The following is a 26,538-nucleotide window of genomic DNA, read 5'->3' on the forward strand; positions in this document are numbered from 1 at the left end:
AACAATGAGAGAAGATTCCGGTAAAGGAGGAAATTGACTCTGAAAGGCCAGGAACTCACTATGTAGCAGAGAATCCTAGCCATGAACTAGTGGTTATCCAACTACCTCCGTCTCTATTAGCTCAGGTGACACATGAAACAAGCCATCCTGGCAATAAAAATTTGTTTAGAGTGTTTGTTAGGAGGACATATGCAGGAACACACAGCTGCTCTTTTGTAATAGGCATATAACACAGACCCATTTCTTAGGCCTGAATTATCAGAATTACCAGTTTTAACTGTAAGCCCCAGAACAGGAGGCTTCCTCAGTGATCCAAGAGTGGGACACAGCTGCTGATCCAACCTTGTCAGCCAAGGAAATTCTGTTCAGAGAGGGCTGCCAATATGAGTGTACAACAACACCAGTTCTCAAATAGTTCATTGTCGCTCAGTTCTTCTTTCAAATACACCGATATTTCTCTGCTTCATTCACACCAGGCCCAGGAATTGTCTTTCCCTACTCTTTTCCCTGCACCTAAAGACTCAATAACCCAGGGGACTCTACAACCTGCAAGCCTATTATATCAATAAGAATTTTGAGTTATGTTTAGTGAGTACACAAGTAACTACTCATTTCAAAATCACAACCTGTGAAATTTTAGATTCAAGACCATGTTATGAGACCACCATGTCATTGAGTGCATTCATCTTAATCCCACATCTCGTTGAAGCTTTCTTACTTGGGAAGCTGTCCAAAAAAATAAACATTAAAGTTTCATTTCCTAACTGATGTTGTCACAGAAATAACCAAGAATAAAGGTGTGGAATCTGGATAAAGGGATGAGATAAAAGCTTGTTGGCTTTTGTAAAAAAAAAAGTCATATATGCACAGTATCAGAGATACTGGACACTGAGGAAAGTTTGTTTACTCGTGTACATGGAAAACTCAAAATTCTCTCAGGTGTTGATTGACTGAGAATGAGAATGATGCAATGAAAAAGGAGAAATCCAGTAAGAGTTTCAGGAGCCAGTTGTTAAAAGGGCCAAGTGGACAGCTGCTTGAGAGAAAGGCTGAGCAGCCCTACATGTCTCAATCTGTGCAGCTGAAAGCACAGAACCCAGAGATGTCAGTTCCTGTGTCCAAGAATCTTAGTTCAGAAAAGTGTCACATATTTCTTTCAAGTGGACATTAATAAAGTCACTAGTCCTTGACATGTTAGTTTCACATTATGACAGTACCATTATTATTTGTTAAATGTACAGATATGTCCTCAGTCAGTGAATTATATTTTGGGACAATGCTCCCTGACCAAGGCAAGTCTTTGAACAAAAAGTGTTTAGTTGGGATCTTGCTTATAATTTTACAGAGACCATCCAGGGTGTGACATCAGCAAGCAGTCATCTTGTTGTAGTCCTTCAGCAAAACTGAGAGCTTTTCATACTTAACAACCATCTGCAGGCAGAGAGAGGATGACAGAGAAAACAAGACAGAAATTGAGCCAGAGAAAAAGATTCAGAAATATTAAGATGGAGACAGAGAGAAGCAAAAATATAAATTGACAGAGACAGAGAAACAGAGACTCCATTCTGTCTGGTCACTTTTATTGACATATCAATCTCCAAGCACACCCTCCTATAATATAATTCCAAAATAAATTATATGTTTTTAATATTTTTATATTATTTTTTATTAATTGCACTTCGTTCAGTTTGTATCCACCGATAAACCGCACCCTCCTCCCCTCAGAATCCAACCATCTTTCCTCTTTGTCCACGCATGCCCCTTTCCATGTCCACTGATAATGTAGGTCTTCCTCTCCTTCTTTCTGATCCTATTCATTCAGATCTCATCAGGAATGGCTGCATTATCTTCCTCTGTGGCTTGGTAATGACGCTCCCCCATCGGGGTGAGCAGATCAAAGAGCAGCCCAATCATTTTATGTCAGAGGCAGTCTCTATTCCCATTATTATGGGATCCCCTTGGACACTGAATTTCCATGGGCTACATCTGGGCAGGGGTTCTTGTTATTTCCATGTGTGGTACTTGGTTGGAGTATGAGTCTCAGTATCTGTGCTCAGATTTTTTGGGTCTGTTGCTTTCCTTGTGGAGCTCCTGTCCTCTCCAGATCTTAATTTTTCCCACTTCATTAGATTCCATGCACTCTGCCCAATGGATGGCCATGAGTCTCAGCATCTGATTTGACAGTCTGCAGGGCAGAGCCTTTCAGAGGCCCTGTTTGGCAGGCTCCTAAATTGTTCCTTGTTTTCTCCATCTTCTGATGTCCATCATCTTTGGCTTTTGGGATGGTGATTGAACATTTTATTCAGATTCCTCGGTCTTGATTAGTTTCTTTAGGTGTACAAATTTTAGAAGGTTTATACTATATTGCATTTCTATATGAGTGAGTCTATACCATGTGTGTCTTTCTGCTTCTGGGAGAGTTCACTTTCAGTTCCCACCCATCCCTGCAGATTTCATGATTTCCTTGTTATTCATTGCTGAGTAATATTCCATTGTATAGATATACCACAATTTCTTTATCCATTCTTCAGTGGGGAGGGTATATAGGTTGTTTCCAGGTTGTGGTTATTACAAATAAAGCTGCTAAAACATGGTTGTTCACATGTTCTTATTGTGTATTTGAGCCTCTTTTGGATATATGCCTAGAAGTGGTATAGCTGGTTCTTGAGGAAGCACTATTCCTAGTTGTCTGAGAATGCACCAGATTGATTTCCAGAGTGGTTGTACAAGTTTACATTCACACCAGCAGTGGTACAAATTTCCATTTACCCTTGTGCACATCCTCTCTGGCATAAATTGTCACTTGAGTTTTTTATCTTGGACATTTTGATAGTTATAAGTTGAAATCTCAGGGTCATTTTGATTTGCATTCCCTGATGCCTAAGAACATTGAGCGTTTGTTTCTGTGTTTTCTGACATTTGATATTTCTCTATTGAGAATTCTCTCTTTAGCTCTATTTCCCAGTTTTTTAATTGGATTACTTGATTTGTTGCTTTTCAAATTCTTTAGTTCTTTATATATACTGGATATTAGCCCTCTGTCACATAGAGAGTTGGGGAGGAGTCTTTCCCAATCAGTAGGCATTCCTTTTCCTTTGATGACAGTGTCCTTTGCTTTACAAAAGATTTTCAGTTTCACAAGGTTCAATTTACTGATTGTTGCTCTTAGAGCCTCTGCTGTTGGTATTCTGTTCAGGAAGTTGTCTTCTGTGCCAATGAGTTCAAGGCTCTTCTCCACTTTTTCTTCTAACCAATATAATGTGTCTGGCTTTATGATGAGGTCTTTGATAAACTTGGACTTTAGTTTTGTGCAGGCTGATAAGTATGGGTCTACTTGCATTTTTCTACATCCAGTTAGACCACCACCATTTGTTGAAGATGCTATCATTTTTTCCATTCTATGCTTTGGCATCTTTGCCAAAGATCAGGTGTCCATAAGTTTTTGGGTTTATTTCTGGGTCTTCTCTTCGATTCCATTGATCCACCATTCTGTTTTTATGTCAGTACCATGCAGTTTTTATTGCTGTTGCTCTGTAGCACTGCATGAGATCAGGGATGCAGATACCCCCAGATGATCTTTTATTGTGAAGGATTGTTTTAGCAATTCTAGGTTTCTTCTTTTTCTTTATAAGTTGAGAATTTTTCTTTCAAGTTCTATAAAAAACTTTGTTGGTTATTTAATGGGAAATGCATTGAATCTGTAGATTGCTTTTGGTAAGATGGCCAGTTTTAATATGTTAATCTTGCCAAGCCATATGCATGGGAATGTTTTCCATCTTCTCATATCTTCTTCTAATTCTTTCTTCAAAGATTTTTTTTTCATACAATACTATGACTTACTTGGTTAGGGTCAAACCAAGGTACTTCATGTCTTTGACCTATAGAAGAACACACCAAAGATATCATCCATTATGAGCAAGTAGGCTTCATCCCAGGTATGCAGTGGTGGTTAAATATATGGAAATCCAACAACGTGATCTACCATATTAACAAACTGAAAGGGGAAAAAAAAAAGCACATAATAGTTTCCTTAAATGCTGAAAAAGAATTTGAGAAAATCCAACACCTATTCATGTGTAAAGTATTGGTGGTATCACTGATACTGGGTGTGGCTCGCGCTATCGTCTTGCCAGCAAGAATGACGCAGCACACACAGGATCCTTCTGCAGTAAAGCTTTAATGCATCTTGAGAGGGAGAGCATAAGCTTACAACGAGTAGAAAGGAAGACCCCAAATGGCACATACCCATCCCTTATATAGGAAACTGTCCTCTGCCTAGGATGTCAGTCCCTGATTGGCTGTTGCTCATCGGGCGAGATGATGTATCATCCCCTGATTGGCTGCTCACCCATCACCCCATTTGTCGCCCAGGGCTGGGCTCCTGACAACGGTTGCCCAACGGTCATAACGGTTTACCGGTTTTAAGGGCGGAAACCAGCGCCATGGCAACCAAACCCTGGCTCTCCACAACAGGGCACAAATCTAAATATAATAAAGGGAATATATATCAAGCAAATACCCAATATCAAACTAAACAGAGAGAAAGTTAAAGCAATACCACTGAAATCAGGAACAAGGCAAGGCTGTCCACTCTCTCCATATCTCTTGAACATAGTTTGGAAATTCTTCCTAGAGCAATAAGACAATTCATGGAGATCAAGGGGATACAAATCACAAAGGAAGAATTCAAAGTATCACTATTTGCAGATGATATGACAGTATACCTGAGTGATCCCAAAATTATAAAAGGGAACTCCTATAGCTGATAAGCAACTTCAGCAAAGTGGTTAGATACAAAATTAAAAAAAAATCCATAGCCCTCCTGTATACAAAAGATAATATGGGTGAGCAAGCAATTAGGGAAACAAAATATTTTCTAAAAATACCACAACTCCTAACTGTTCCCAGACATTTCCTCACTGGGGACTCAAGAGGTAAATTCATGAGCTTCAAGGGGACATTGCAATTCAAATCATCAGGAAGTAGAAGAATATGGAGGGACTTTTAGGCTAAAAGAACATAGTTATTTTGATAGTTTGTCATTAAACACAATGATTAAAGTCCCAGCAACTTCCAAGGACTAAAGAACAGATTTGACAATCTCTTTTAGAGAAAATGTATATTTCCATAATGAGTATTATTCAGCTAAGAAAAAGACATCATGATATTTTCACGCAAATGGATGGAACTGTGAGAAATCATCCTGGGTGAAGTAACTTAAATGCAGTAAGACAAATATGGTATGTATTGACTTATTAAAAGTTCTTAATCATGGGGGATAAAGTTCCAATAGGCCATCCATTGTGACCAAACCAGTCTTCCACTAGCGGTATGGGTGGCACTTAATTTAGTTCTTGGGCCAGGGCATTGTACAGATATTTTTAAGTATTCCAGGCTATCTTTATTAAAGCATGTATTTCTAAGCCCTCAACTGATTAATCAGTGTGATGTTCTTCTATACACATTGATGCTTCCTTCTGCATCTAACATTATTGCATATATAGACCTACGGTCCAATATTTTATACAGGGAGACCTTAAAACACCCAGTACTGCTTCCACAGGAGGCCTTCACACCGCCTCTTGTGCCGCCGCCATGTCTTTAGTGATCCCCGAGAAGTTCCAGTACATTTTGCGAGTACTCAACACCAACATCGATGGGCGGCAGAAGATAGCCTTTGCCATCACTGCCATTAAGGGTGTGGGGTACAGATACGCCCATGTGGTGCTGAGGAAAGAAGACATTGATGTCACCAAGAGGGCTGGAGAGCTCACGGAGGACGAGGTGAAGCGGGTGATCACTATCATGCAGAACGCTCGGCAGTACAAGATTCCAGACTGGTTCTTGAACAGACGGAAGGATGTGAAGGACAGGAAGTACAGCCAAGTTCTGGTCAAAGGTCTAGACAACAAGCTGCGTGAAGACCTGGAGCGGCTCAAGAAGATTCGAGCCCATAGGGGCCTGCGCCACTTCTGGGGCCTTCGTGTCCGAGGTCAGCACACCAAGACCACCGGCCGCCGTGGTCGTACTGTGGGTGTGTCCAAGAAGAAATGAGTCTCTGAGCCTTTGCTGTTAATAAATAGTTTATAAACCTGTGAAAAAACAAAACAAAACAAAACAACAACAACAAAAAAAAAAAAACCCACCCAGTACTTGCCATTTCCCTATGAAATTCTGCCTCTTCTCAGAGCTTTGGGAAACCTTCAGTAGAGGAGGCAGGAAGGAAGAGTTTCATAATTAGAGGGAATTGAGGACACAAGGAGAACAATACCCTGAGAATACAGCCACAGAGGAAGATGATGCGGCCAGGCTTGATGAGACCTGATAAGCTAGGGTGAGATAGAAGTGGAGGAGGATCTCACCTATCAGGGAACTAGAGAAAGGGCATAGAGGCCGAAGAAGGAGGGTGGGTGGGACTGGAAGGAGAAGAAGGAGGGAGCAGCAGAGGGGATACAATGTGAAAAACTCGTAATAAAAATATATAAGAAAATCTGTGATCATGTTGATGAAGTATAGAGCTCTTCAGGACTGAAGGCTTCTTCTTGGGGGTGGTTGCAGGGTGCGGCAAGGATTAACTCATATTTCTGTAAGGGACTTGGCACTGAGACTCTGATCATGTTCCAATGAGTATATGGACAACACATACTTCAACTGATGTATTTTAAAGAAAAAAAAATATTTAGTGTGGCACTTGGGTAGGAATTTGAACGTGGGAGCAACGGAAAAGGTGTGTAATGTATTTTATATGAAATTCCCACCTAAGCAATTAAAGAAATGTTAACAACTTTTACAATGACTTTTAACATTGAGAAAAGTGTCCACTAAAAGAGGGGAGAATTTGAATCTGTGAGTCATGCTTTCCAGGAACTCGTTATGTAGCAGAGAATCCTAGCGATGAACTACTGTTTACCCAGCTACCTCAGACTCCATGAGCTCTGTTGGCACCTCTTAACAAGAATTCCTGGCACGAATACTATGTTTTGAGGGTGTGTCTAAAGTCCTACAGTAGGAAACACTTCTGCTATTGTTTTCTAAGTATATAACACAGAACCATGTCTCTGTTCTGAAGGCCAGGTTTTAAATGTAAACCCCAGGTCCAGGAGTATTGCTCACTGACAACTGAGGAGGACACAGCTGCGAGTCCAGCCAGGTCAGAGAAGGTAACCTTTCTCACAGTGTTTTGACAATACTAGTGTAGAAATTTACTAGCTGTTAAATAGTTTATTGCCCATCATTTTTCTTTTTACATTCACAGCTCTTTCTCTGCTTCAGCCAAATCAGTCCCAGGAATTGTCTGGTTTCCTTCTCTTTTCCCTTGTTTTCTTCTCCTCAGGACTCAATACCCCTGGGAACCCTAGACCCTGCCAACATCTTATATTAATAAGGATGTGAAGTTACATTTAGTGAGTACACAGGTTCAGTCACAACCTAAAAAATTTCAGATCCAACACCACAGTAGGAGACCATGTTGTCATTTACTACATTCATCTTAATCCCCCATCACTTTGAAACTTCCAAACTTTGGAATATTTCCAATTAAATAAACATTAAAGTTTCATTTCCTACCTGAAAAAGTCACAGAGATAAACAGGTTTAGAGGTCTTGGATCTGGATAAAGTGATGAAATAAAAGCTTGTTGGATTTTACAAGAAAAAAATCACATTTGTATAGCATCAGAGGTACTGATTATTGAGGAAAGTATGATTACTCATCTCCATGAAAACCTCAAGATTCTCTCAGGTGTTGATTTAATGAGGGGGAGAATGATGTCATAAAGTAGGTGAAAGCCAGTAAGTGTTTCAGGAGCCAGTTATTAAAAGGGCCAAGAGGACAGATGATTGAGAGAAAGGCTGGGCAGCCCTACAGGTCTCAATCTGGGCAGCTGAAACCACACAACCCAGACATGTCATTTCCTGTGTCCAAGAGTCTTAGTTCAGGAAAAGTGTCACATATTTTTTTCAAGTGGTCATTAATACTCACGTTACCTCAACATGCACATTTCTCAATTCAGAGATTCCATTGTTACTTTTTAAATGCACAGATATGTCCTCAGTCAGTTAATTACTTGCTGCAAAAATGCTCCCTGACCAAGGCAACTCCTTGAATAAAAAGCGATTAATTGGTGCTTGTATTATTTACAGAGACAATCCAGGATATTATGTCAGCAAGCAGTCATCTTATTGTAGTCCTTCAGCAGAACTGGAAGCTTTTCATACTGAACAAGAAGCATAAGGCAGAGAAGGGAGACTGTGATAGACATAGAAAGAGCTAGTCTCAGAAATAGAGAGACCCAGTCCATGCTTTCAAGGACCTCACTATGTAGCAGAAAATCCTAGCCATGAACTAGTGGTTACCAGCTACCTCAGACCATATGAGCTTAGGTGGCATCTCTGAACAAGCAGTCCTGTCCCTAACACTTCTTTTAGAGGGATTTCTGAAGTACACAGCTGCTCCTGTATCCTAGCCTTATAACATGGATATATTTCTCTGGCCTTAAGGCTCAGTTTTAACTCTAAACCCCAGGACCAAGAGGGTTCCTCACTGACCAATCAGTAGTACACAGCTGGTGATACAACCCAGTCAGCCAAGGCAACCCTGCACATAGAGGGTTGCCAACATTATTCTGGAACAAAAAGACCTGTCAAATAATATTATGTCCTCAGTTCTCTTTTAACACTCACTGATCCTTCTCTGTTTCAGCCAAACCGGTCCCAGGAACTAGCTGGGTTCCTTCTGTTTTCCATGCTCTTAAAGGCTCAATAACACAGGGAACAATAGGATTGGCCTATCTATTATATCAATAAGCATGTGAAGGTACATTTATTGAGTACAGGAGTAACTGCTCACTTCAAAATCACAACCTAGAAAATTTCAGATCAAGACCACGGTAAGAGACTACATTTGTCATTCAGTACATTCCCCTAATCCCACATCACACTGAAGCTTTCCTACTATGGAAGCTGTCCAATTAAATAAACATTAAAATTTCATTTCCTAGCTGACATTGTCATAGAGGTAAACAGGTGTAAAGGTGTGGGAACTGGATAAAGGGATGAGCTAAAGCTTGTTGGGTTTCATAAGAAAAAGTCACCTGTGCACAGGATCAGAGATACTGAACACTGAGGGAAATTTGTTTACTTATCTCCATGGAAACCTCAATACTCTCTCAGGTGCTAATTGGCTGAGAGGAAAAATGCTGTCAAGGAACAGGTGAAAACCAGTAAGAGTTTCAGGAGCCAGTTATTAAAAGGGCCAAGTATAAAGTTTGCTTTAGAGAAAGGCTGAGTAGTGCTACATGCCTCAACCTGGGCAGCTTTAAGTACACAACACAGAGATGACAGTTTCTGTGTCTAAGAATCTTAGTTAAGGAAAAGTATCATAGATTTCTTTTAAGTTGTCATTAATAAAATTAATAAAATAAGATAAAAATTAATAAAAACTAACAAGTCCTTGACATGTTAGTTTCCCATCATCACAGATTTCATAATTATTCATTAAATGCACAGATATGTTGTCAGTCAGTGAATTACTTAATGGGAAAATGCTCCCTGATCAAGGCAAGTCTTTGAACAAAAAGTGTTTAATTGTGACCTTGCTTATATTTTTACAGAGAACATCCAGGATGTCACATCAGCAGTCATCTTGTGGTCGTCAGCAGAACTGAGAGCTTTCCATACTGAAGCACAAGTGAAATGCAGAGAAAGGGAGATTGAGAGAGACAGAGAGATAGAAAGAACTAGAGAGACAGATTCATAAATAGAGAGACCAGGACCAAAAGCAACAAAGATAAAAATTGACAGAGACTGAGTGACAGATGCTCCATTCTGTCTGGTCACTTTCATTGGCATATCAACTTCAAAGCACAACCTCCCATTTATAACTCCAATAGGAATTATATTATCTAGCAAGAACATACCTCCTAACGCTCTCCAGACATTTACTCACTGGGCAATAAACAATAAAGTAGATAAGCTTCAAAGGACATTGCAATTCAAATCACCAAGAAGTGGAAGAAGATTTAGAGACTTCTAGGTTAAAAGACTAAAAGAACATAGTTATCCTGATAGATTCACGTTCGATACAATGATCAAATTCTCTGCAACTTCCAAAGACTAAAGAACAGGACTGGCAATCTCCTTAGGGGAAAATGTGTAATATTTCCATGACGGAGTATTATTCAGCTAAGAAAATGACATCATGGTATTTTCAGGCAAATAAATGGAAAAACAACAAAAATAATAATAATCTTGGGTGAAGTAACTAAAATGTAGAAAGACAAATATGGTATGTATTCACTTACTAGGAGGTCTCTTAATAGTGGGGGATAAAGTTCAAATAGGCCTTTTATTGTGACCAAGCCAGTCTTCCACTAGGGGCATCGGTGGCAGTGAATAGAGTTTTGGGGCCAGGGCATGGTACAGAAATTTTCAATCAGCCCAGACTCTTGTTTTTAAAATACTTTCCTCCCTGCCCTCAACTGATAGATTAATGTCATGTTCTTGATTCCAGAGATGCTTCCTTCTGCATCAAATAGGAATGATTACAGAGATCCACAGTCTGATATTATTCAGAGATAGATCTTAAAACACCCAGCTCTAAATGGGATTTCCCTATGATTTTCTTCCTCCCCTCAGAACTCTGGGAAGCCTGCAGGAGAGGAGGCAGAAGAGTGTCATAAGTAGAGGGAATTTAGGACACAGGGAAAAAAATGCTCTGAGAACCAGCTGCAAAGGAACTTGATGCTGCCAGCCTTGATGAGATCTGATAAACTAGGGTCATATAGGGGCAGAAGAACTCTCCTGTCAGGGAAATAAAGAAAGGGTATAGAGGTAGAAGAAGGAGAATTAGTAGGACTAGGAAGTAGAAAAGGGAGGGGGCAGCAGAGTTCATACAAAGTGAACATATTGTAATACATATAAGTAAGATAACTGTGATTAAGGTGATAAAATATAGAGCTCTTCAGATCTGATGGCCTCTTCTTGGGGGTAGAGGGGTCAAGGATGTGGCAGGGATTAACTTAGTTTTCTTAAGGGACTTGGCACTGAGCCTCTGATCATGTTCCAATGAGTATATCAATATCATATACTTCAATTGATGTATAAAAAAATGAAAAAAAATTAGTTTGAGACATCAGTAAGAATTTGAATCTGGGAGCAATAGAAAGGTTGTGTAATGTATGTTACATGAAATTCCCGCATTATCAATAAAAATAAAATATGTTAACATTTACACTGCTTTTTAAAATGAAGAAAAGATTCTTCTAAAGGAGGGCAGAGTTTAACTTTTTAAGACATTCTTTCCAGGAATACATTATGTAGCAGAGAATTGTAGCCTTGAACTAGTGGTTGCCCAGCTACCTCCAACCACATGAGTTCAGGTGGCACCTCTAAACAATCAGGCCTAGCTGTAACAATACATTTAGAGTGTTTGTCTGGAGGATACAGCTGCTCTTGTGTTGTAGACCTGTAACACAGACATATTTTTCTGTCCTAAAGGCCCAGTTTTAACTGTAAACCCCAGGACCAAGAGGTTTCCTCACTGACCACTGATAGGACACAGCTTCTGATCCAGCCAGAAGAGCCAAGGCAACCCTGTTATTGAGAGTTGCCAATACTAGTGTTTAACAGCACTAGGTGTCAAATAGTTTATTACCTGTCAGTTCTCCTCTCACACTCACCTATCTCTCTGTTTTGGCCAAACCAGTCCCATGAATTGTCTGATTTCCTTCTCTTTTCACTATTCTTAAAGACTCAGTACTTAAAGTAACCCTAGGATAGGTTTGCCTATTGTAAATATATATATTTATGAAAGTACATTTAGTGAGTATGGGAGTAACTACTCAGTTATAAGTCACAACCTGGGAAATTTCAGAACCAAGAACACAGTATGACACCACCTTGATATTCGGTACATTACCCTTCATCCCACATCACTTTGAAGCTTACCTACTTAGGAAGCTGTCCAAATAAATAAACATTAAAGTTACATTTCCTACCTGACACTGTTACAGAAGTAAACAGGAATGAAGGTGTGGGATCTGGATAAAGGAATGAGATAAAGGCTTGTTGGGTTTCCACAAGAAAAAGTCAGTTGTTCACAAGATCAGATACTGGTCACTGAGGAAAATTTGTTTACTCATCTCCATGAATATCTCAAGATTCTATCAGGTGTGATTGCCTGAGAAGGAAAATGATGTCATAAAACAGGTGAAAGCCAGTAAGAGTTTCAGGAACCATGTATTACAATAACGAAGGGACAGCCTGCTTAGGAGAAAGGCTTAGCAGCCCTCCATGTTGCAATCTGGGCAGCAGAAAGCACCCAACCCAGAGATGACAGTTCCTGTGTCCAAGACTCTTAGTCAGGAAAAGTGTCACATATTTCTTTCAAGTGGTCATAAATATCACTATATCACAGATTACATTATTAATTGTTAAATGCACAGATATGTCCTCAGTCAGTGAATAACTGTGAAAACGCTCGTTGAGCAAGGCAATTCTCCAAATAAAAGTGTTTAATTAGGACCTTGCTTATATTTTTAGAGACTTTATAAGATGTCATGTCAGCAAGCCGTCATCTTTTTGTAGTCCTTCAACATCTTTTTATAGTCCTTCAGTTTTCATATTGAACCACAAGTGGCAGGCAGAGAGAGTGAGCCTGAACGGGACACAGAAATGTCTATAGAGTCAGATTCAAAAATAGAGAGACTGAAACAGAAAAAAAACAGAGATATAAGGTGACAGAGCCTGAGAGACAGAGACTGCATTCTGTCTGGTCACTCTCATTGGCATACCAACATCAAAGCACAACCTCCTATAATATAACTCCGAGAGGAATTATATCACCTAACAAGGCCATACATGCTAAACCTTCTCAGACATTTCTGCACTGTTGACTCAAAATGTAAATAGATAAAGTTCAATGGGACATTACAATTCAAATCCCTAGGAAGTGGAAGAAGAAGGAATTTCTAAGCTAAAAGAACATAGTTATCCTGATAATTTGTCAATCAATACAATGATTAAAGTCCCAAAAATTTCCAAGGTTTAGAGACCTGGACTGACAATCTCCTTTGGGGAAAATGTGGAATATTTCTGTAATGGAGTATTATTCATCTAACAAAATGACATCATGACATTTTCAGACAAATGGTTGGAACTAAGAAAAATCATCCTGGGTGCAGTTACAAAAATGCAGAGAGACAAATATGGTCTGTATTCATTTATAAGAGGTCTCCTAACATTTTGGGAAAAAGTTCCAAAAGGCCATCTATTGTGAACAAATCATTCTTGTACTATGGAGATTGTGTGGGAGTTAATTGAGATTTTGGGCCAGGGCCTCCAATGGAAAATTTCAAGCAGCCCAAGCTGTTGTTGTTAAAATATGTTGCTCCCTACCCTCAAATGATAGATGAGTGCCATATCCTTGTATCCACACATTGCTTCCTTCAGCATCAAATGGGGTTAGAGACAAAGACCAGGACTCCTGTAATATGCAGAGAGAGACCTTAAAATTTCCAGCTCTAAATGGGATTTCCCTATGAAATTCTCCCTTCCTTCAGAGCTCTGAGAAGCCTTCAGGAGAGGAGGCAAGAAAAGTGTCCTAAGTAGAGGGAATTGAGGACCCAAGAAGAATAATGCCCAGAGAATCAGGCCTCAGAAGAAGATGATGCAGCCTGTCATGATGAGTCCTGATAAGATAGGGTCAGATAGAAGGGTGATGATGACCTCCCCTATCAGAGAAGTAGAGATACAGCATAGGAATAGAAAAAGGGGTGTGGATGGGATTGGAAGGGGAAGAGGGAGGGGGCAGTACAGGAGATACAATGTGACCAAATTGTAATAAGTAAATATATAAGAAAAACTGAGATCATGGTGATGAAGTATAGAGTTCTTTAAGAGACTTGGCCCTAAGACTCTGATCATTTGTCAATGATTAAATGAACAACACATACTTCAATTGATGTATTTTAAAGAAAAAAAATACACTGGACATGGGCAGGAATTTGAAACTGGTAGCAATGGAAAAGGAGTATAATGTATATTACATAGCATTCCCATATAAACTATAGAAATAATATGTTAACAACTTTTACAATTTCTTTTTTTTTACTATTAATTACACTTTATTTATTTTGTATTCCCCATAAGCTACTCCCTCCTCCCCTCCCGATCCTACCCTCTTTCCCCCTTTCTCATTAATGCCCCTCCCCAAGTCCACTGATAGAGGAGGTCCTCTTCTTCTTTCTGATCTTAGTCTATCAAATCACCTCAGGACTGGCTGCATTGTCATCTTCTGTGGCCTGGTAAGGCTGCTCTCCCCTCAAGGGGAGGTGCTCAAAGAGCAGGCCAATAAGATTATGTCAGAGGCAGTCTCTCTTCCCTTTTCTATGTAGCCCACTTGGACACTGAACTATCATGTGCTACATCTGTGCAGGGGTTCTAGGTTATCTCCATGAATAGTCCTTAGTTGGAGTATGCCTCTCTGGGAAGTTCCCTGTGTTCCAGTTTTGTTGTTCTGTTGCTTTCCTTGTGTGGTTCCTGTTCTCTCCAGCTCTTACTATTTCCCACTTCTTATATACAATTACTTTTAACATGAAGAAAAGATTCGGCTAATGTAGAGCAGAGTTTTACTTTGTAAGGCATGCTTTTCATGAATTCATTATATAGCAGAGAACCCTAGCCATGAATTAGTATTTACCCATTTACCTCAGACCCTAGGAGCCCAGGTGGCACATCTGAGCATGCAGTCCTTGCACTAACAGTAAGTTTAGAGTGTTTGTCTGGAGGACCACAGCAGGAAACACTGCTGCTCTTATGTCCTAGTCATATAACACAGACCCATTTCACTATCTTGTAGGACCAATTTTAAATGTAAATACCAAGACCAGGAATATTCCTCACTGGCCCCTGAATAGTACATAACTGCCAATCCAGCCAAGTCAGCCAAGGGAATTCTGCTCATAGAGGTTTGGCAACACTAGTGTGGATCAAAACCAGCTGTCACAAAGTTTATTTCATCCCATTTCTTCATTTACAGCCACAGATTTTCTCTGTTTCAGCCAAACCAGTCCCAGGAATTGTCTGTTTTTTTAAGAAGTCTGGTAATTGGAATTCTGCCTGCTGGCCCTGGCAGATGTGGATCTATCTGATCTAAGTTCCATGTCTCAGAGACTTTCCTTGCTGGTCTCTGCAAGCTGGGTGTTCTGAGCCTCAAAAGTAGATAGTAAGTTCTTTGCAACCTTGGAAACCCGAGAGCAAAGTTTATGTAAACTTCAGTGAATTCCTGGATGCCTTGCCAGGTGGCACAAATGTGTTGCTACTGTGAAAAAAATTCTGCTAGTACCCTTTGCTTTATAAGTGTTGTTTGCATGTTCAGTAAACTGAGACTTGATCAGGAAAATATCTTGTCTCCATTCTTCGCTTCTCTGCCCCCCGTTCCCATTACACTTTCTCTTTCGGTGGACCCTGTTTGACTAGCCAGCAGGAAAGGTCAGGTTGTGCCTGAACAAGGGATGTCTGGGAAAATTGGAGAGTTTCCAGTCTGGTCGAGGGAATCTGGAAGACACTCAAGTTCCTGGAAAAGAGGCCCCTAAAGATTCTACTACTTTTGGGACCATGAGAGAGGGTGGCTGGGACTCTATTCTGTGTGATAAGAGGGCTGCTGGATCCTGCTCTCCATCTGGAAGCTGTGGAAAGGGCCATGGGGGCTCTGCTCTTTCTGGAACATATGTATGTGGAGGGGATAAATGTGGGGGTCCACTCCTGGAATCTGTGGAACTTGTGCCTAGTAGGGGCTTGTCAAGTCCTGGTATTTGGATATACTCATTATTCCAAGGAGACAATGTCACATTTCTACGTTCTTTATGTATCTCTCTATTTGTGTATATTTATCTGTAGACTTGGATATTTTTAGACATGTGACAATTTGAATCAACACCTCATAGTTAAATTCTATAAAACATTTTAAAAGTTATCAGGTATTTTAAAATAGTAACCCTTGGGCAGTCTAACAAAGAACTTAAAACAGTTTCTCAACCCTTTGGGGGAAATAAAAAAATCTTTGGTATTTGTTAGAAATCATATGGAGGTGAGAGTTACAAGGTGGGTTCATAAATCACACCATGAGAATGGTTCCATGTGGGAGGTTTAATAGAGAAAGGGAAAGGGCATCACAGAGAGATGAGGTGAAAGAGAAAGAGAGAGAGGAGGGACTCCTAGAGTTCTCTTATAAGGTGACCTTTACCATGTGCAAGTGGTTACAGGTGATCTGTGGGTGGCCTTCTTGGTAGCTTCACAAATGCCTTATAACTGGTTTGTCAGGTCCTTTGGAGCTGGCTATCGAGATGCCTGCTTATGGATCCCAAAATTCCTCCCTCTTTGTTTTATTAAAAAGTGAGGAACCAAGAAAGGGTGATGTTAAGGTGAGGGAACAGGGACAACTTTTGCTCTTCAAGCTACTTCCTGCTAATTAGGGGCATTGTCTTTCTCAGGGTACAGCTGGTCCCCACCATCAGGGTCATTGTCATATGGTTCTGTGGGCAGAGGTTGATAATCCTGTATGAGTAACTGATTATTGGTTTATTTAGAGATTTTTTTGCATTTGTTGTTGGAAGAATGTAGAGAGGAAGTTAATAAACAGGGTACAAAAAAGCAAAACCAGAAAGAGAAGCAGGAGAAGAGAGACAAGGGCAGAATCCATTTCCATATGGGAATCTCAAATGCCCAGGAGCTAGAGACCTCAAGCTGTTCCCTTCTTTTTCATAAATCTGTCTGGAGTTTTTGGATTTTGTCTTTCATTGTACTGACTGATATAAAAACAGATTACTCTTAAAGAAAGATGCAAAAGCCACCTTCTCCAGCTGTGAGGAGATCCAATCCATCTCAGTTTTGAAGTACTACTGCTGCCAGTGAGTCAATCTGTCCTTGGAGGGTTAATATTGTCTGAACCACTTGCTGGAGGTCCTGGATAAACTGGGAAGAAAGCTGATAATACACAGTTAGTGAGATGGCTAGTCCTGCTATTCCAGTCCCTAGACCTGCTGGTGATTCCTGCAAAAGCCAGCAGGGGGAGGATTTGAATTGCCCTCTTCTCCTGCTGGGCAGCTTTTTGAGTCCATGACATGGATTGGTAGTGGCTCGCTTTTGTTTATCATGTCCAGCTCAGGGAAGAGGAGTACCAGTGTGCAAACTCCTGATCAACAAGCAGGCAGATGACAGTAGACCTGAGTGCCACAAAGAACCGAGATATTATTAGCACTAGGGCATTGCGTTTGAGATGAGGTATCAAGGATAGTAGTTTCATTATATTCTAAGGAACTTAGCATTCCTACAGAGTGTGTCCCATATGCCTTGAAACAGCTTGTCATACCAAAGAGGGTGATATGAGAAAGGTAGGGGGATGTGGCAACATTAGAGTCATGGCAGTTAGTAAAGGTGAAGTGGGGTTCCTTGACAGAGTCATTGCAGAAGTTGTCAGCACTACCTCTGATTTGGTCCTTTGTGTTAGAGACATCCAGCAAGCTTTAAAATGGCCTGTTTGGGTCACATTAAGGAGATTGTAGGCTGAGGTCAGAGTCTGAAGTAGGTGATGAAATGACAGTTTTGTGTTTTTTAGGAAAGGGCATGTTAGAGAGGTAATGACCTTAGAGAAGTGTTTAGTTATCGTTTCTACTTCCCCATCCACAGTGATTGGACATATTTTCTCTGGATATAAATAATACTATTTGGTAGATTGGGTGTGTAGCGGCAGTAGAGTTTTCCAAGGATGCTTACTACCCAACTGGCATTCCATGGGTCTTGGATGTATAAGTAGAGGGTCTTATTGTACAGGTGAAATACCTTCTTCTGTGCTGGTTTGTGGATTAGGCAAGACCAGTATTGGCAGCCTCCATACCTGTCCAGCCATTTTTTTAAATAATCAATTGTTTGATCAAAGAGAGAGCAAACAAAAATTCTATCAAATAAGAGGGGAAGGAGAGATGTTGTGGTGATAGTTATTTTCATCAGCTCCTGACAGCCTCCCATAGAGCAATTTTCTGACCCTATAAGGAGAGACTATTTATTATTAATGAGGGTTTCTTGAACCTCAAATCTCCATAGGTAGGGATAACCTTGAACAACAATAGGCAAGAGGAAGTTGAGGAAAATACATATCCAATCCAGTAGGATCTAGCACAGCTCTGTGGTGAGGACTCATTTTTCTGGAACTGGAGACAGGGTGGTTGATCTTGGTGTCTTTTGGAGCTTGAGGGAGCAGGTTCCCATTGGAGTTGATATATAGGAAGGGTTATTATCTTGAGGAGATGGGGTGAAAGGCTTAAGGTGGGATAGATAAATCCAGTGAGGGAAGCCCTCAAGCTTAGCAGCTGTGGGGTCACAAGAATCACCTTGAAAGAGCCCTGACATTTAGGAGAAAGAGTTGGGAAACTTTGGTATGCAGGGGAGAGAAGGACCTGGTCCCCAATGTTAATAGGATATGGACAAGGATTAGTGTATGACCATGGTAAACAGTGGTGAATTAAGACCCATAGAAGGGACTGGAGATGACAGCATAATGGAGAAAGCAGGTGGTCAGGGAGAGGAGAGGATTTAGCTGAAAGACCAGGAGTTAGGACCAGTCTCCCATACATGAGCTCAAAAGGTGAAATAGACAGAGGTTTTTGGGGGAGAGCTCACAGCCTGAGTCAGGGGGAGGAGTGTTACCCAATCAAAGTGAAGCATTTGGGATAGCTTAACAAGAGTGTTCTTTAGGGATCGATTAGTTTGTTCTTTCTTTCCTGAAGACTGGGGACAGTATGGGATATGAAAATACCAAGGAATGTTAAGGGCTTTAAATAAGGTCTGTGAAACCTGAGAAGTGAAATCAGGGCCATTATCTGACTGAAGGGAGGTAGGAATTCCAAAATTTGGATAATCTCATGGAGGAGATCAGAAACTTTATGAGCTCTTTTATTAGTAGTGGAGAAAGCCTCCACCCATCACAAGAATGTGTCCAGCAAGACCAGGAGGTACAGGATACATTTGACTGTGGGCATGTGGGTAAAATCAAGTTGAAGTTAGTGCCAGGGAGAGAGCCTCCAGCCTAGTGTGTAGGGAAAAGGGGGCTACAATAGCCTGAGTTAGGATCTGAGGCCTGGCCAATCTTACAAGAAGCAGTGATGGTCTTTAGGAAGCATAAGTCCTTAGAGGTAGGCTGCAGGTGAGCGCTGAAGAAGTTATACAAGGCCTGACTGTCAGCATGAAAGAACTAGTGTAGATAGAACAGAATCTGAGGAGTGTCAGGAGAGGGCAGGGGAGGTAGGGAGATAGGGATGTATTGTAAGAATGTTTTGTGTTGAGAGGGATGAATCTACACCTTTTAGGGCCACAGCCTTAACTGCCTCATCAGTCCAGCTATTCCCTTTGGAAACTATGGAATTATCCATCTTGTGGGATCGGCAGTGGACTATTCCAATGGCTGTGGGAAGATGGGAAGCTTTTAGCATGGCCAAAATTTGGTCAGCATTGGTTACAGATCCTCCCTTTGCTGCAAGTACTCCATACTCTCTCCAGATGGCAGAATGGGAGAAAATAATATGAAAAGCATATTTAGAGTCTGCATAGATATTAAGGGATTGTCCCTGGGCTAACTGGAAAGCTCAGATAACAGCTATTAATTAGGCCTGTTGATATGTGGTGTGGTCAGGGAGGTCTTGTGCCTCAAACACCTCAGTATTTAACACTATGGCATAACCTGCTTTTTGAGTTCCCTCATGTACAAAGGAGCTGCTATCTGTATTCCAGATAGGCAGCCTGAGGCACTGTGTCCTCCTGTATGTGTGAGGGGTTGGGCAATAGTTCTTCTAAAGTTTCAGTGCAAGAATGAGATGGGGAATTGTCAGAGTTAGGTCAAGGAAGAAGGCTTGAAATATTAAGAGGTGGGCATGGTTAGAAAGTGACTGTAGAGTTTTCAATTAGTAACACTGGAGGGAAAGGACCCTGGAAAGAGGTAAAGTTTATAGATTTTTGTATGTGAAAAGGTGAGACAGATTATGAGAAGAGAACACAGTAATGGGTGGCCCGAAACTTAGCTGTTTTGACTCTAGAATAAGGAGCTCTGCAGCTGCTAGGGAATAAAAACAGGGTGTCCATCCCTGCATTGGCATGTCTATTTTTTTTTGATAAGTATGCTACATGTGCAAAGGAGGGTCCCAATTGGTAACCCAGGTCTCCAAGTGCATATACCTTCCATTTCTGTTACATAGAGGGAGAAGGGACACATTACGTCTGGAAGTTAGAAGGCCAGGGACTCAAGAAGAGCCTGTTGGAGCCTCTGAAAGGACTTAGTAACAGCTTTAAGAAGGGGTTCATGCAAAGGGCCTAAAGCTACCTCATATAAGGGGCAGGCAAGAAGGGAAAAGGAGGGGACACAGGACCATAAGAAACCAACCATTCCCAGAAATGATAAGATTTTTTTCTTTATTGGAGGGAACTGCCAGAGACTGTATTAGGTCTTTTCTGTCTAGGGTGAGGCCCTTATGGGTTGGAGCTAATGTTAGTCCCAGGTAAGTGACCTCAGAGGTAGATAATTAGATCTTGGAGGGTGAGACCTGATAGCTCCTGCTGGATAGGAAATTTAGAAAAGGAGAAGTGTTAGTTTTTCTAATTTGTAGAGATGGTCTGCAGAGAATGTCATCTACATACTATATAAGTTTGTATTTAGGGAGAAATTAGGAGAGTAGATCAGAAGCTAGAGTTTGGCCAAAAAGATGTGGGCTTTCCCTAAATTGCTGGGGTAAAACAATACAGTTAAGCTAAGTAGAGATCAGGGTATCAGGGTCAGTCCAGGTGAAGGCAAAGATATTTTGTGACTAGGTATCTAAAGGAATAGAGAAAAATGCATCCTTGAGATCCAGAACTAGGAAATGGGAGTTACCTGAGGGGATAGTGGAGAGGAGAGTATAGGGGTTAGCTACAACAGGGTGGAGAGGAAAGACTGCAGAGTTGAGTAGCCAGAGATCTTGAATCAGGTGATAGGTTCCAGTGGGCTTTTTAACCATGGGGTTAGGGGTGTTAAAAGGAGAGTAAGTGGGGCAGAGGAGTTTTTTTTTTCTTAGAAGGTCAGTGATAATAGGCTAAAATCCCCTAAGACTCTTCAGAGGAAATGGGTATTGAGCCTGAAAAATATACCAGGTGGGGTCCTGTAGATGAATCACTACAGGGGAATGGTACCTAGCCACAGAGGGGCTTTGGACATCCCAGACTTGGGGGTCCACTTGAGAGGCTGGGAAAGGAAACGACTGTTAGAACTGGTAGATAGGGTGGCTAGGAGTTGTAGGAAAGAGGACTCTGGAGAAGTTGGGTCAAGTGAATGGGTGAAGTAAAGGAAATACAGGCTTCTAATTTGGCTAAAAAAATCCCTTCCCATTAGGGCAACTGGACAGGCTGGCATTACTGAAAAGGGATGAGTCAATGGAAATGTCATAAAAATATTATTAAGTAGTGGAATCCTGCAAGGCTGGCATGGTTGTCCCCCTATCCTTACACTAGAAAAACTACAAGAAGAGGTTGGTCCCAGTACTCCATTACTACTGAGTAAGTGGCTCCAGTGTCCACAAGAAAGGAGATGGCCCATCCTAATACCATGATAATTAGCCATGACTCCCTTTTAGTGATGGCAGTTGTCTGGTCAAGGGAACCTGGACACCTCCAGTATTCCATAGCCAGTCCTATGATAAAGGCCAGAGGGCTATCTGGGAGTGATGCCACCATATCATGAAAGAAAGGGTGTCAATCAACACCCCAATGTCTCTCTTTGTGGCATTTTGGACATGGCCCGAATTGCTGTTGGTGGTTAGGGCATGCCCTCTCCCAGTCATCCTTCTGAACACATTTGGGGCAGGGGCATGGTGGTCTCTGTGTGGGACAACCCCGGACTCAAAGACTCATTTGACCACATATGAAACAGGAACCTGGTGGTCCTCATGTCTTAGAAGGCAAGGAAACCTGGGTAGTGGCCAAGGCCAGTCAGATGTTCTCGACCAGCACTTGGTATTTTTGTTTGTGGGCTTTTTCATCTTTCTCATGGAACCCCTTAAAGACCAGCACTAAGAATTCTTCCTGTGGATTCCATGGTCCCTTCTACAAGGATTTAAGCTTAGCCCTAATGTCAGAGAAACTTTGCAAAAAAAAAAAAAAAATAGATCATTAGGAGTTATCTGCCCTCTGTAGTTGGGGGGTCTAGATTAGTGTGTTGTAAGAGGGCCTTTGTAAGGCACTCTAGGAATTGAGACAGATTTTCATTTTCTGTCCTTAATGACATCCTGGAGCTTTTCAGAAATAACTGGCTTAAGGCCTGCCTTGTAGAGACCAGCCAGGAGGCAGGTCATGAATTGATCTCTGGCTAAAATGCCTTCCAGGGTACTCTAATTCCACTGTGGATCCTGGTCAGGTACAGCCTCAGCCATGACGAGGTGGGAATAGCCAAACTCACCTGTGTTTCTCAGTAATAGTTTATTGGTAAGGATCATATATATATATATGATCCTTACCTATATATACATATATATATATATATATATATATATATATATATATATATATATATCATGGAAGGTAAGACTATAAGATTGAGTGAGATATTGAAATTCTTTAATGAAAGTAGAATGATTAGAGATATAGGATCCTAATTCTCATATTTGAAAATGTTCAGTTAATGAGAATGGAACTTGTACCCTAATTAAGCCTCTATACCTGCTACTCCCAGCAAGGGAAGGATTGAGGCTGACTTATGCTCAGTAGAGGGAGCAGACTTCACTTTAGAAAGAGAGCAGTAGTAGTAGGTGAGCTCATAATTGTTGGCGGGTAAAGTGGGTGTTAGAGTGAGGCGACTAGGACAGTCTGTTGCCAAAGAAGGGAACGAGGGTTTTGGAGAAATGGAAGGAGAAGAGAAGGAGTAGAAGGTGAGGGAGAAGGCGTCAGAGGTTGTGAGGATTCTGGAGGAGCAGGAGGGAGAGAGGCTGGGGTAGGGGCAAATGGAGAAGGTACTGGATGTTGTGGGGATTTTGGAGAAGCTGGGGTTTGGGAGGCTGGGGCAGAAGAGGAAGGAGAAGGCACCAGAGGTTTTGGGATTCCAGAGAAACTGGAGATTGAGGGCAGTGGGGTGGAGCTTCATCTGCATAGTCAAAGGTAGAGAACTTTTGGGGTTGAGACTTTATAGTTAGAAGAAGTTGGGTAGGAGGACAGGCAGAGCAGAGAGGAGGTTTAGAGTATGAAGAGACAAAACTTGAATATAGGGTACGTCCTCCCATTTACCAGATTGCTGGCAGAAATTAAGAAGATCCCATAAAATATTGGGATTTAATGTGCTGTTAATAGGCCAATTTGAACCATAACGTATAGAGTATGTAGGCCTGTCTTATTACAGAGGCATATTTTAACTCAGGCTTCATGTGTTTGGTTTTAATATTCTCCAGTAAACATCCCAGTGGGGACTTGGAGGAACAGACACTATCCAGGTATTTCCCATCAGGAGGCAAGGAAGTCAGTGACTTTCCAAAGGGGTCGGAAAAGAAGGTGTGACTCTAAAAAGAGGTGCTACTTGATCCAATACCTCGTCAACTTTTGGCCAGGGACTAGGGCACAGAAGCCAAGAGGCACAGCCAACAGTACGACAGTTGCCTAGCACTAGGTATTCCTGTGAGCAAGCTAGAGAAGGGGAGAAGAGACTGTGTGCAAGGCAGGGAAGCTCTCTCAAGGAAACTTAAGCCCTAATAGAGATGGAGGTCCAGCAAAAGGGAGCAACCATTGCCAGTAAAGGCCTTGGTTGGGGGGTCCTCTGCTTCAAAGAGTAGTGAGAAGGTACCAGACTCTCAACAGTCACTCTTCCCTTGCCCAGAGAAAAGTTTTATGCTGACCAACAGGGAAAAACTCACCATTTCAGCCTGTGTTGGATGCCTCAGTATTGATCTGATAACCAGAAAGTGGGGGTTGCAGGTGTATTTGTAGCAAAATAGGTCCCCAGTAGCTCCGGTGGGGTACCGGCACTCCCCACTACTCGGTGTGTCCACTGGAGTGAACCTGTCCCTGCCAAGAGGCATCATTGTTAGAAATCTTATGGCAATGAGAGTTACACAGCGGGTTCACCATGAGACTGGTTCCTGTGGGATGTTTATTAGGGGAAGGGAAAGGGGGTTGCAGAGAGTGAGGAGAAAGAGAAAAAGAGAGAGGAGGGGCTCTGTAAGTTCTCTTATAAGGTGACCCAGAGCATATGCAGGCGGTTCCAGGTCATCAGTGGGTGGTCTTCTTGGTTGCTTCACAAATGCATGATTACCGGTTTGTCAAGTCCCTTAGAGCTGGCCTTAGAAATGCTTGCTTACAGATCCCAACAGTATTTATTTTATTAGTTTTACAAACTAAAAGCAAACCATGGTGTTTAAGCCAAGTAAACAAAAAGTACAGTTATTACAATATATCATGTCAAAAAACTATAAAATATGTGGTTCTTCATTTAAAAAGGCTGGAAATGCTTCAATGCAAAATGTTTGCTTATGGTGTTTTACAGGAAAAAAAAAGGACTACAGTTCCATGTTAGCACAGGGTTATGCAGGATTAATTCAGATAATTTATAACCTTTATATAAAATACATGTCAGGTTGCCAGAACCCATATAAATGATTTAATGCTGATTTTTTCTGGCCTATAGATTTGGTATGGCCAGAATAGTCAATTTTTGCTGAAGTCTACAGGGTAAGTTTAGTTTTATGTTTAATGTTAAGTAAAACTTTTCTTCTTTAATTTTTTGTTCTTAAGTTTTAAAACTATCATAGGATTAATAAGATTTGCTAGCCCCTTTATAAATTATGTTTAATTAAATGTTTTGTTTTGATTTTAGTTTAAAGTGTGAAGTTTTAAAGTTATGCTAAGTCAAAGACTTGTATGAAAAAAATATCAAATCTCTGAAGAAAGAATTAGAAGAAGATATGAGAAGATGGAAAGATCTCCCATGCTCATGGCTTGGCAAGATTAACATAGTAAAAATGGCCATCTTACCAAAAGCAATCTACAGATTCAATGCAATGCCCTTCAAATTACCAACACAATTATTTACAGACCTGGAAAGAAAAATTCTCAACTTCATCTGGAAACCCAGAATTACTAAAACAATCCTCGACAATAAAAGATCTTCTGGAGGTATCTCCATCCCTGATCTTAAGTTGTACTATAGAGCAACAGTTTTAAAAACATAATGGTGGATCAATGGAACCGAACAGAGGACCCAGAAATAAACCCACACACATATGGACACCTGATATTTGACAAAGACGCCAAAACCATACAATGGAAAAAAGATAGCATCTTCAACTAATGGTGCTGGTCTAACTGGGATGTCTACATGTAGAAAAATGAAAATAGATCCATACTTGTCACCCTGCACAAAACTGAAGTCCAAGTGATCAAAGACCTCAACATAAAACCAGACACTTTAAATCGGCGTGAAAAAAAAAAGTGGGAAATACCCTAGAACTCATTGGTACAGGGGAAAACTTCCTGAACAGAACACCAACAGCACAAGCGCTAAGAGCAACAGTCAATAAATGGGACCTCATGAAACTGAAAAGCTTCTGTAAAGCAAAGGACACCGTCATCAAAACAAAGCGACCACCTACAGATTGGGAAAGAATCTTCACCAACCCTTTATCTGACAGAGGACTCATATCCAGTATACATAAAGAACTAAAGAAACTAAAAAGCAGCAAACCAAGTAATCCACTTAAAAAATGGGGAACAGAGCTAAACAGAGAATTCTCTGTAGAGGAATACCGAATGGCAGAGAAGCACTTAAAGAAATGCTCAAAATCACTAGCCATTAGGGAACTGCAAATCAAATCAACCCTGAGATTTCACCTTACACCCATGAGAATGGCCAAGATGAAAAACTCAAATGACAACACATGCTGGAGAGGTTGTGGAGAAAGGGGAACCCTTCTCCACTGCTGGTGGGAATGTAAACTTGTACAACCACTCTGGAAATCAATCTGGCGCTTTCTCAGACAACTAGGAATAGCGCTTCCTCAAGATCCAGCCATACGACTACTGGGCATATATCCAAAAGAGGCTCAAGTACACAAAAAGGACATTTGCTCAACCATGTTTGTAGCAGCTTTATTTGTAATAGCCAGAAGCTGGAAACAACCCAGATGTCCCTCAACTGAAGAATGGATGCAGAAATTGTGGTACATCTACACATTGGAATATTACTCAGCAATGAAAAATAAGGAAATCATGAAATTTGCAGGTAAATGGTGGGATCTGGAAAGGATCATCCTGAGAGAGTTGTCCCAGAAGCAAAAAGACACACATGGTATATACTCACTCATATAGACATACAACAAAGGACAAACCCACTAAAACCTGTGCATCTAAAGAAACTAAGCAAGAGAGAGGACCCTAACTAAAATGTCCAATCCCCATCCAGAAAGGCAAAGAGGATGGACATCAGAAGAAGAAGAAAACAGGAAACAACCTAGGAACCTACGACAGAGGGCCTCTGAACGCCTCT

At 41.0% G+C, this 26,538-nt stretch overlaps 1 protein-coding gene across 1 annotated transcript; it reads left to right on the forward strand.

Annotated features, from left to right (window-relative positions):
• Positions 1-5,569: 5,569 nt before the first annotated feature.
• On the forward strand, positions 5,570-6,107 carry LOC110542558 (small ribosomal subunit protein uS13-like). Its single transcript, XM_060376834.1, has one exon. The coding sequence runs from the start codon at positions 5,596-5,598 to the stop codon at positions 6,052-6,054; it is 459 nt and encodes a 152-aa protein (XP_060232817.1). The 5' UTR covers positions 5,570-5,595; the 3' UTR covers positions 6,055-6,107.
• Positions 6,108-26,538: the final 20,431 nt, after the last annotated feature.

Source organism: Meriones unguiculatus (genome assembly GCF_030254825.1).
Source record: "Meriones unguiculatus strain TT.TT164.6M chromosome Y unlocalized genomic scaffold, Bangor_MerUng_6.1 ChrY_unordered_Scaffold_25, whole genome shotgun sequence".
Taxonomy (NCBI): Eukaryota; Metazoa; Chordata; class Mammalia; order Rodentia; family Muridae; genus Meriones; species Meriones unguiculatus.

Excerpts from the sequence above, each read along its gene's own strand:
- LOC110542558 (XM_060376834.1), top strand. The coding sequence starts at position 5,596 with ATGTCTTTAGTGATCCCCGAGAAGTTCCAGTACATTTTGCGAGTACTC.